Source organism: Astatotilapia calliptera, chromosome 23 (assembly GCF_900246225.1).
Source record: "Astatotilapia calliptera chromosome 23, fAstCal1.2, whole genome shotgun sequence".
In the NCBI taxonomy this organism is placed as follows: Eukaryota; Metazoa; Chordata; class Actinopteri; order Cichliformes; family Cichlidae; genus Astatotilapia; species Astatotilapia calliptera.
In genome coordinates, this window is record NC_039323.1 from 4,902,821 (window position 1) to 4,914,627 (window position 11,807).

General features: G+C 39.4%; 1 protein-coding gene across 1 annotated transcript; it reads left to right on the plus strand.

The window, feature by feature from the left end:
* The first annotated feature begins 1,147 nt into the window (after positions 1-1,147).
* On the plus strand, positions 1,148-10,576 carry atp5f1d (ATP synthase F1 subunit delta). The gene is made up of 5 exons (XM_026158764.1): positions 1,148-1,400; positions 2,119-2,272; positions 3,166-3,254; positions 10,127-10,256; positions 10,444-10,576. Exons 1-4 carry the CDS (start codon positions 1,284-1,286, stop codon positions 10,247-10,249), a joined length of 483 nt encoding a protein of 160 aa, XP_026014549.1. The 5' UTR covers positions 1,148-1,283; the 3' UTR covers positions 10,250-10,256; positions 10,444-10,576.
* The last annotated feature ends 1,231 nt before the right edge of the window (positions 10,577-11,807 follow it).

An 11,807-nucleotide genomic window follows, 5' to 3' on the forward strand; every position in this document is an offset into this window, starting at 1 on the left:
TGTGTGTGTGTGCTTGCGTTTGTGGAACCCTGCGAGTGGAATACTACAACTAAACTTTATCCCTCGGCCAAGCTACCGGTGGGTTTCGGTGATTTACAGTATTTGCCAAATAATGACTCGTTGGCCTTTAATCGTCAAACATGTGGCTGAGACAGTCATATCTTTCATTTTGAGTCAGTAAGAACTGTCCTCTCACAAGGCAGAAGTTGCAATCAGTTTATAGCAAAGGGACTTTCATATATCCAGATAAAAGTCTCACTGACACTGCAAATATGTTTTTTCTAGAACTACCTGGTCAAGAGGGCAGCACAAATTCCAAAAAATATAACATAACAGTTCTATGAAGATATCATAGTGGCCAAAAAGGACTGGATATATTATAATCAAGGACACAGAGGTAAACTAATGCAGGATCATTAAGATACTTACAAAACGACCGACCCATTTTTATTTAATTTTATGTATAACCCTTCATAAATCATACTGACTACATTCTGTATATCAATATATGTAAATATGTTTGACATTAAAAACACACAGAGACACTGGCAGGCGTTTACTGGCGACACACCGGTTTGCAGGCTTTTTACAGGGGTTTGGCGCCATCTCCTGACGCAATGGGGATTACATTTATTTGTCAATAAATACTGATAGATGCATATATTTAACAATATTGAACGATAAATATATTTATTAATGAGTAAATATGGAAAACACTATTTTTCTCACATTAACCACTCTTCCCCAATCAATCTCGAAATGTTTCCCCGAGTAACTCCAGCAAGAATACCAGCTGAAAGGCTGAAATACACATTTAGCACATTCAAAACAACCTCAGTTTATCCCAGTTCTATACATGTTATGCTAAATATACACCATATTGACTGTGCTAAATCAACAGTAAACAAATATACTACAAAAAAATCAAATAAAACAAACCGAATAATTCTGTTTTACTGTGTGTTACTGCATAGTAAAAGACAGGGTACCTTACCCAACTAGAACTGAAAGCATACGGGACTAAGGAGGTGATTCAAAGTATTTTTAAACGATGGATAAACTGGGAGACCTTTATTTGTTAACGCAATTGTTTTTTTTTTTTTTTTTTTGTTGTTGTTTTTCCCCCCAAGACTACACTACCCTGCATCCTCTACGTCGCAGCAAAGCCTGATGGGTAGCCTCCCGACGTCCTTGTCCTACCAAGCGCACACTGACTGCCTTCACGCAAGGGCTTGGGGATCCCTGTCATTCACTCGTGCTTCACAAAAATAACATTTTCAAGGATGATGGCAGCAAGATTTCTCCGCCGTGCTCTGCCTGTGCTGAGGCAGACTCGCTGCTACGCCGAGGCCGCCTCCGGTGCCCCGCAGATGTCCTTCACGTTCGCCTCACCAACACAGGTACTAGGCTAACGATAACGGCTAGGCTTCTCAGGCCCAGCTAGCTTAATCGGCTCACCGAATGAATTTTTTTTTTTTTTTAATTAAATGGCACCTTTGGGGTCGTGTAACAGATTGGTGCCGGTCCTTGGCCTCGCTGTGTCCCCGAGCAGTACATGCACGGTTGCATTTAAATTAGCGTTTGTGTTTGGAGGTTAAGCTGGTGTAGCCTAGCCTAGCCGTCATTCACCGTATTTGACAAGCAGTGTGTGGTCCTTTACAAAGCATTGCTCTCTTCACGGTTACTTAAGACTCCGGATCCATTTTTTAAAAACACATTTACATTTTTTAGGAGTGCAATAAGTTTCAGTGACACTATTAAGGAGCCCTTGTGTTTTAAATACTAAACTGTAACCTTGAAGTGCATGTCGGTGGGACGAGCTTGTCAGTGCAGTTCACTTCACATTCTGAATGTGAATAAACAATGTTTTTGATCCAACAGGTAAAGTCAAGCGCAAAGACAAATTTGTTATATCATGATGCGTTAATATGGATTAAAAAGACTTGTGGTTATTGTGATGCTCTGTTCGTTTCAAAAGTCTGGTTCTTAGTTTTGCATCTGGATATTTACTTAATTGTTGTCAGTTAATGTGGGTTGAAGCTCTCTGTTAAAGTGGTGGTGTAATGTTTCATTTTATTTATTTTTTTAATTTAAAAGTGTTATTATTGTGTGTTGCAGGTTTATTTCAAAGAGGCCAGTGTGAAACAGGTGGATGTCCCCACGCTTACCGGTGCATTCGGTATCCTCCCTGCCCACGTACCCACCCTGCAGGTGCTCCGGCCTGGTGTTGTCACAGTCTTTAATGATGATGGCTCTTCTGCCAAATACTTCGGTAAGATTTTCCTTTGGAAAAATGAGTGAATGACTGCAGACAGACCCACAAAGAAGGATCAAGATCCTACTTATCCAATCAAAGAGAGAGAGATTATAGTCATAGTAATAAATTATTTTGGTTTTAGTCTCATTTTTTGAAGCAGAAAAGAAAATTATCTCAAAAGTACAAAATTAAGAGAATTAACAGATGCCCAGATATAATGACCGTTGTTTAATCTTTAGTGGTTTTAAATAAACCGTTGCGGCAATAAAACAGTTTTATCTCCACTATTGCACCCAGTAACACTGAATCTCTCGGTGGAAGAACTACCATCTTATTGAATTAATATGATGTTATTAATGACTGCTACAGTGAAGGCTTTATTGTGATTACCCACTGGTCACAGATCACTTGTTTTGTACAGTGTGAGCATTTAACAAAACACTATCAGGCTGTCTACTATGAAGCGGTTTGTAGCCTGCGTCCAGCATAAAGGGAAAGCAACTTGTGCCGCACTACAGTCAACCATGTTCACTTTCTTTTTTTTTGGGGGGGGGGTAAAGATCTGCTTTCCTTTTTTCCTTTTTGGCCGTTGTTGATGCCAAAAACAACAACAAAGTGTTTTATCACATCTAAACAAAATACTATTAATGTGGGAGTGCACTTGGCTGACATTACACCTGAGGAGAACGTTACAATTATAGATAAACCAGCTAATTGTATGATGGGATTAAAAATTTGAGAATCTGGTGAGGTGATTAAAACTGGTTGAGAGAAAATTGTAAGAATCAGGGATGCTATGGGGCTCTTCCACACTGCATTGAGTATAATGGTACATATGTAGTTGAGGTGACTACAAATTCCATGTGGATACTTACACTGTGTGTGTGTGTGCGTGTATATATTCACAGTGAGCAGTGGGTCCGTAACGGTCAATGCGGATTCTTCTGTGCAACTGCTTGCCGAGGAAGCTTTTCCCCTCGATCAGCTGGACATTGCAGTAAGTATAATGTGAACTTTGAAATTAATGTGTGTGGAGCTGCTACACTGACCCCTCATTATTATCAAATGAGAGAAAACAGGAGGAGATTCCTGACTGGTGGTTTGAATTTGAGCATAATAGTCGTTAGTAGGGATGGGTATCGTTTAGGTTTTATCCGATACCGGTGCCAAACCGGTACTTTTGAAACGGTGCCGGTGCTTAAACGGTGCTCAAACCGGTGCTTAAAGAATGGAGAACACAAAATTGGTCCAAAAACCTCTCATGTTCAGCAGTTTTTTTTGTAAAAAGATAACAATGTTAGCCTTTTCTGCAGCTAGAGGGCATATATGGTATCACTCTTGGCTGGAAGCAGTGCTTAAACAATGGAAAAAACACAAACTTTGTCCAAAAACCTCTCATGTTTTCCACTTTTTCTTTGGTCATTTTAGCCTTTTTGGCCAGGGTGAAGGGAGTATCTGCCATCAAACAAGAAGACCGCAGCATGTAGCTATGATGATGTTTGCTAGTTCACCTTACATGCATTAATTTAATAACGTGGTTAGCCTACTCAACGTAAATTATACACGAACAACATTAAGCTACTCACGCAGAGAAGAATGGCTGCTGCTGCCGTCATCATCCGTCATCATTTCTGCTACACTGGCAGGACTAGGGGCCAGGACTGTACTCGTCCGGTTTTTGGGGGATGTTGCTAACTCCGGGTCCGATAACAGTTACCACACCCGCAGTAGATGTGCACGGTGTGAGGTCTCGCAGCAAGCTATCAAATACAGCGCATTTTTCGGCTTTTAAAAAAACCGCTATGCGTCGCCGGGTGTTTCATCGGATTCAAGGTGTTACCTCCTTTGACAGTATCACAGTATCAGCTTAAAGCACTTGTTGCAGGTTGCTGAGTTTGCATCTTTTGCTGTGAAGTACAGCCAGACTTTTGACCGCTTCGCCTTGGGCATTTTTAATCTGTAGCTCTGCTCTAAAAGAACGTACGTACCTGGACCCGCCTACTATCCTCGGAAACGTAAAATGATTGGCTAGAATCTAAAGTGTATCACAGCTCAGGAAAAAGAAGCACTGAAATAAAGCACCGAAATGTGCGCTGCTTTTCGGTCTGGTTACTACCGTTTATGTCAGAACCGATACCGGTACCCATCCCTAGTTGTTAGTCTGATCATCTTCAATTTTCCCCCTCTGGAAAAATTCTTTTGTGTGTCGGGAGGGGACGATGCAGCGTGAAGAGGTGCAGGTGAGATGATTTTTATACATGGAAAAGAACTGGATGATGTAGAACTACAGGTCTAAGGTGAAAAAACGGCAAAGAACCAGCAAATGTTAAGATGTGATACTGTTGCAGCTGCTCAGCTTCAATAGTATTAAGTCCATGTATGTTATCTGTTTACTGTAATACTAAATAATTCATCACTCTATGTAAACTTGTTCTATATGTACGTGTGTTTATGCCACATGTGCATTATGGGTACGTTAACCTCCTCTGGCACCCTGGGTGATACCAAGACAATTGGAACATGGAGCAGATGGCCAAACGCTACTATGAACTGTCACTTTCGGGGTTCTTCACATATCTTTTATGAGGTTCAAGTATGAGCTTTGGTTGGGCTTCTCAGTCACTTGTCCTAAATCCACTCTTCTCTCAACTTTTTTGAGTAAGTTGCATCCTGATAGGTGAACCAGTTTCTGTTAGCTCTCTGTAAGGGCCTCTCTATATTTGACTACTTTAATATCGATCTGACTTGGTCTCACTTAGTGTTAGATTTTTATGCTGGACTAAAGCTGTGGGAGCCTTACATACACACAGTTTTGTCCAATCAACAGAAGGCTCATCCTGATTTTTTTTTAATTATATATAAATTTGAAAGGGGGAAAAAACCCTAGAATATTTTGGTATTCTACATTACTGAGTGCAGATTAATGAAGCCAGATTCAATTCTCCTTATATATAATATGCTATAATGCACTAGTTTTCCAAAACTGAACAAGTCTGAATACCGTTACCATTTTTATCCCCATCTCTCAAGCTCTAGCTGCACATCAATGAATGACTATTTTAGCACACAGTGTACACAAATGTACCCAAGAGAAATTACACTTATGCAAGAATGCGTATGATAGAAAGCGTCATGTTAAATGTGACCTTCACTGTGACATTTCATTCACAGTGCAAAGAAAAAGCCTTGAAGGGTATGGTTTGTGCTATTCCACTGAGCTGAGTATCTGCCCTCCATTACTCTGTTTCAGCAGAGTGTTGTGGGAGTTTCCTGCTGTAGCACTGTAAGCTCTTCACTATGCTGTGTAAAGTGCCTCGAGGTGACTCGCATTGTGATTTGGTACTTGAAGAAGATAATGCAATAATTGACTTGAAATTCGATTGGGAAGCTGAGTGAGGATACTTCTGTGTGCACCAAGAAGTCTGCAGAATGAAACAGATAAAGGTAATGTGTTGTATCACGTAGGTGGTCTTTATAATGGGAAAACGTCAGTCAGTGGCTTAATGGGTAAATGTTGTGCTTTGAAATAATAAATGCCACAAAAGCAAGGGTCATTATGAAACTGTCACCACTGCAAACCAGCTCATATTGAGCTTCACAAGATTTCCCAAAGGTCAGTATTTAAAGAAGCTTCATTGATTGATTGTGTGACATTGCACAGGTGATCCTATAATTGCAATCCGCAGCTCTGTATTTACTTTAATGACCAATTATCCAATAGGTGCATTGCTCCCCTCATATCTCAGACTTTTAACAAGTTATAAATAAAAATGATCAATGTTTGTGGCATGTAATGAGTATAAAGTCAGCCTTTGTGTATAAGGACTGAGATTCAGTCCGACACAAATAATTGGTATTCATTAAATTGCCTTCCCATCAAGCTTTTTCACAATTAGGGCTGCCACAAACGATTATTTTGATAGTCGACTAGTCACCGATTATTTTTGCGATTAGTCGACTAATCAGATCATCATCCACTGGACGTAAAACTACAGTTTATATAACTATCATTAGCTTACAGCTTTAAGCTTTTAAGGTGCTAACTAAAAATAAAGACAAGATGATAGTTTATTCAATTTTAATGAAATTTGCAGATTGTTTCGGTAAAGTTTAATAAACTCCTTGCTATCTAAAATATAACAGGACACCGGAGTAAATTCTCCAGCATCTCACACTTCTGATAATCAGCTGTCTGCTTGATGTTTATTCAGCTGTGTAAAAACTATAACTTTAATCTCAGCCAAACCGATTTACTCAGGAACAAATAAAATACTAAAAAAAAAAAAAAAAAAAGCCAAACAACAACATTTTTAATTTATCTAAGTGACTCATATATATTTAACCTGAGTCGCGAAAGACGGCGGTGGGTTTGAAAACAATTTGCCGGGAGTCCGGTGTTCTCACGGCGCTAGTGACCTAGCCCCCGGCTAGTGGGTAACAGACGTCTCCGAAAACGTCGGAGCGCTTTTGAAAATATGTGGTGTCCTGATAAACTGAGCCGATATTTGAGGTTTACACAGCTACTTTCTCGCCTGAAAATATGTTAAACGTTTATTTTGTGACCCAGAAAGAATAATAAGAGTAATATTAAAACTAACTAGCTACCGCCATTGTTGGAAACTAAGCTGGGCCGCGCTATGAATTCTGGGACACAGGTACTTCTTCTTCTTCGGGGTTTAACGGCAGCTGGAATCCTTGTACGTGCAGTGCTGCCATCTTCTGTTTCAGTCCGTTATTACACTCTTAAATCCTGCTATTATTCCTGCGTCTTTTGCGATCTTACAAAGCTTCAAACGACACGTCGACTATTAAATCAGTCGTCGACGATTTTGATAGTCGACGTAATCGTGACTAGTCGACAAATCGTGGCAGCCCTATTCACAATATAACCCCCCCCCCCCCAATGTTTGAACTGTATGATCACTCTGTGCTCTGGTGTTAATTCACTCAGTATTTTTTGAAATTGGTTTCATTGAAGACAAATATGTGTGCCTGCTCTAACAGTTTATTTAGATGTTAGAACTTAAATAAGTTGTTTAAATGAACAGGTTGCTGTTTTTTCTATTTCTTTACACTCTGAATTGCTTTTGCACTCTTGAGTTTTGCTTCTGATTTTGTGCAGCAGCTATTTTTGTACCTGAATTGTATTTGAGCATTGTAATCCTCACCAGCTCTTTTCTGTTTGACTTTGGATTTAGAGCAGGGCGATATGGCCAAAAATATTTATCACGATATATATTTGAAAATTTGCGATAACGATATAACCGATGATATAATTGATGCGAGACAAAATACAACTCCACAACATTACTAGCGCAAAAAGACAACCTTCCATTTATTTTCACTTAAACAAGAAGCTGGTTTTTATGTACATTAAAGCTTTATAAAAATGTAACAGTGCAAATGCAAATTCCTTGCTGAAAGTTTAACCAAAAGGCATTTCCAGTAGAAATGGGCTGACATATCCTGAGCATAACCATGTATAATATCCACTGAAGTGCTTTGCAACATTAAACTGCAGTGTGCAGTATGTATTTTTCGGACCATAAGGTGCACGGGATTATAAGGCACATTAAGCGAAACAAAGCAGTCAGATAAATCAAACTTTATTAAACTCATTCTTCTTGCTTCCTCCACTTCTGTACCATTGATTCATTAATGTTGAATTCTCTGGCAGCTGCTCTATTCCCATGTTGTTGCAGTCTATTAATGACTAACCTCATATTGTGGATGGATTATCTCAGTTGTTCTCCTGACTGAAGTTTGGTCCGTTTACAACATCCTGCCATGCGATTGCATTTGTCTCTAACCATGAAGAACCTTCATGTTAACTTTTATAAGTGGAAAAGTGTTAGTGTTCGTCCTCCAGCTTCACTGTTTATGTTATGCTAACATAGCTGTGTCGCTAGCGATCACGTAGCACATCATTATATACCAGCTAGCCCAACTTCAGTAACCCTACAAACGTCACTGCTGTTTAGTTTCCTGTCTTCATTTATGTTGGAAGTGATAGCAGAACTGTACGTTTGATTTTTTTCAGAAATCTCTCAGTCAGAACATGCTATATCATGCTTAGGTAACTAGCGAAACTAGCGAGCTAACTTCCGCTAGCTTCCTGCTAACGTCTAACTCCGTTAAATGTAATAACTTTAGTTTTCATGGATGCCTGGAAGTTAAACTTCATAGTTACACCTGGTAAAGCAGCAATGCTGATCGTTTTATTAAAGATGAAAGAATTTAGACAGTTTTTAACTCTAAGTGATGCTGCAGTGTTGTTTGACCTGACGCACACGGAGTTTAGGACCCAGATTACTCCCAGATTTAAGAGCATCTTAGTCCGAGAAATATGACAATAACAACGGCCGCTTGCATGTTCTGCAAAAAAATGTGCTTTGTCGTGTATCTGACGGACAAACACCAAACCAGTTCCACATGACTGAAGTTGCACCATTTTTACAAACCAATTCTGGTTCATCTGTTTCACTCAACAATCGGCCATGTGCGTATGAAAACAAAGGCACTGCGCATGCGCGTTTTACTCCCATTCTATCGCGATATTTCATTTTCCTATCGTTGCCTAACATTATACCGGTATTACCGTGAACGGTATAATATGGCCCAGCCCTATTTGGATTTTTACTTTTTTTTTTTTTTTTTTTATGGAGCTGGATAAATAAAAGATTGTTTTGTTTTTCTTCTCCTTTTGTGTATGAATAAAGTTTGCAGCTGCAAGTCAGGAGACCAGGTGTTACACTGTGAGCTCAAATGGTGGGAGCCAGTCGTTTGTTCTTAAAACGCTGTCAAAAGCTGTGCAAGTGAGAAAGCTTTGAAAGCCTTGTTTTAAAATAGGTTTCCTTTTCTTTTCACACTCTTTACTCTTTAACAGTGTCACCAGTATTGACACAGTGGTATTCATAAGTGGGTTGTCAGTTCTTTGTCTCTTTTATGCTTTAATGAGGTTTGTGTGATGGGTATCTATATATTCGATTTGTTCAGGCTTGTATCATTCCTAATTATCCACCCAGATCGTGCTCTTTGACAGCAGAGACCATCCTTTGATCCCACGCTACATTATTTTCTTCTGATTTGATCTGCTGGGTCATTCGGCACCTCCCAGCTGATGATTATCCATCAGATCGGCGTTTCAGTCGGACGTCAGTGTTGAGTCCTCTTTTAAATGTCAGTCTTGTTAATGCTAGGCTGCGTTATCATGCACTCGCCTCGAAGGTGTCGCGTCTTTGACCTTGGGCAGTGCCAGAGTCACTGTCAAGTTGACTTCATAGCAGTAAATGAGTTAATTTTTCCTCATCGCCTCCCACTCTGGAGTAACAATGCACATGGGTCTGGTCTGTTAATAAGGAGGGAAAGGTCAGTCACTGTTGAGTTAAAGCAGATGTGTCAAATCCCTGCTGGGAGACCTTTAACTTCCAGCTATGTTTGGCATTTCTCGTTTCTAATCGCGACTGTGACAAATGGCGCTTTCAGAGCAAAGAGGCAGTGGGGATTTTCCCTGCTTGTCTTTCTCCTCACTTAAGACTAGCTCTTTTTTTTCCCCATCTTGATATCCTGACATCCCAGTCATCCTCAAAGGGGTTTGTTGGATGATTTAGAGTTTTGCATACTCTATTATGTTTTTTTTCTTTTTTTTGAGGGTGATGACCTGTCTTGAAGTATTTTCATAGTCACAGATGATGAGGGTGTATTTGATATTGCACACTACTGTAATAATGTGGTATAAGATGGAAAAATAAATAATCTATAACTGTTTCTAAAAATATGCAGCTGGACTTTTGGTTGTTATCTTATAGTGTTGCTTTTTTTTTTTTTTTTTTTTTTAAATAGTCACACGTTCTATTTTTCTATTTTCAGGCAGCCAGAGCCAACCTAGAGAAGGCCCAGGCTGATTTGGCTGGAACAACTGACGAGGCAGCGAGGGCAGAAGTTCAGATCGGCATAGAGGCCAATGAAGCCATTGTCAAGGCTCTGGAGTAGACTTGTGGTACGACCTTTCAACTCCTCTAACATGAGCTGTTTATTGTCCTGGAATTTGTTTGGTTTAACAGGATAATTATGCAGGACTGCATACAATTAATAATATCAAAAGTGGAAACGTTAACAGGTAATTACTGACCACTAACAGCATTAGGTTTTATTTTCATCAAGCTCTTGTTTATTTTCCCTCCTAGGTAATCTTTTCTGTTGTTTGGATGGAAATCGACAGCCCATCTGTGTTTCCAGCTCAGTCACGTCGGCGTCCAGAAGACTCCATGCTTACTTTGTACAGGGGATGAAATTAAAAATAAATTTATTTGGAATTACTTGCTGGAGGAGTTTGTGGTGGTTTCTCATGCTGCAAAAATGCACATGTGTAGTATTTTTGGTGCACAAAGACAAAGTTAGCAGTGTGTTGCAATTACATGCTATTATTAAATAGTTGTCATGTGTTGTGGAAAGTGCTTCACAAAAGAAGTAGTGTGGGGGTTTTCTAATTCATTTTTATAGTGACTGATGACTGTAATGAATGTATTCTGCCACTTGAGGGCAGCAGACATCATAGGTAGTTCAGTGTTTTGGATAATCAAATTTTTCCTCTACTTCCCAGCAAACCACAGTTTCAGGGAAGGAACTGTCATATTTTTCATATAAGGCTGGAGGAAATTGTTTACCGTAAAGCCTCAAAAGAAAGGGTCTCTTGAAATATTTGTGGTAGCTCCTGGATTTGAAAGTGTAGTCATTTTACTGTTGCATTGCCCATGTGTGGGTTTGAGTTATTTGGAAGCTTCTGTTGCTTCATTTAAATGTGTTGGCAGGGCTTTTTTGTTGTGAGTGATGACTTCAGGCTTACATGACTAAGCCAGGAAAAGTCTGTTTTTTGTTTTTTTTTTTTTGCTGTCCCTTCTTTGGAAAACTGGGCCTTTTTCTTGTTTCATAACCATACTCACTCCAGGAGGCGCTGACCTCACTCACGTGCCCACTTAAGGCTTTCAGAGCATATACCACAACCGGTTTATTTTGAATGTCAAAACTCTTGCAGGCTCTCAAGAAGTGTGAGTATGGTGCAAGTAAAAGTATTTACGCAGAAATGTTCGAATAATTACTAATGTGCATGGTGAAACTGCTGCGTAAGGTTCAAAAGCAGGAACAGGAAGTTTTATAAATCATTTCCAGTACAGAATAAAAATGAGGAAAGGCAAATTACACAATTTTATTTCAAAACTGTCATATATTTGTTTTTAGCAGAGTTGACGTAGGCTGTGAAGACTTTACTTGGCTTGATTAATTATGATATTTTTTTTTTTAGAAAAGAAACAGTCAACAAAACCTCACACATCCTGCTCTTTGTTCTCCTTTCTAATCTGCTGTTTTCATCAAAACCTTCTCATCCCAGCTGCACACACACACACACACACTCATGAACAATATACAAACTCATCAGTTAGCCTCAGGGCTTGGAGACATCTGAGTAACACTTCAGACAAACAAGATGAATTGGTTATGTCAAAACCACCACTTCTTAATTCCAGATTTATAATAGAGGATGTTGAAACCA

Coding starts and splice junctions, on each gene's coding strand:
- atp5f1d (XM_026158764.1), top strand. CDS start 1,284: ATGATGGCAGCAAGATTTCTCCGCCGTGCTCTGCCTGTGCTGAGGCAG. Junction 2,273..3,165: donor CTCTTCTGCCAAATACTTCG/GTAAGATTTTCC, acceptor ATATATTCACAG/TGAGCAGTGGGTCCGTAACG. Junction 3,255..10,126: donor TCGATCAGCTGGACATTGCA/GTAAGTATAATG, acceptor TTCTATTTTCAG/GCAGCCAGAGCCAACCTAGA.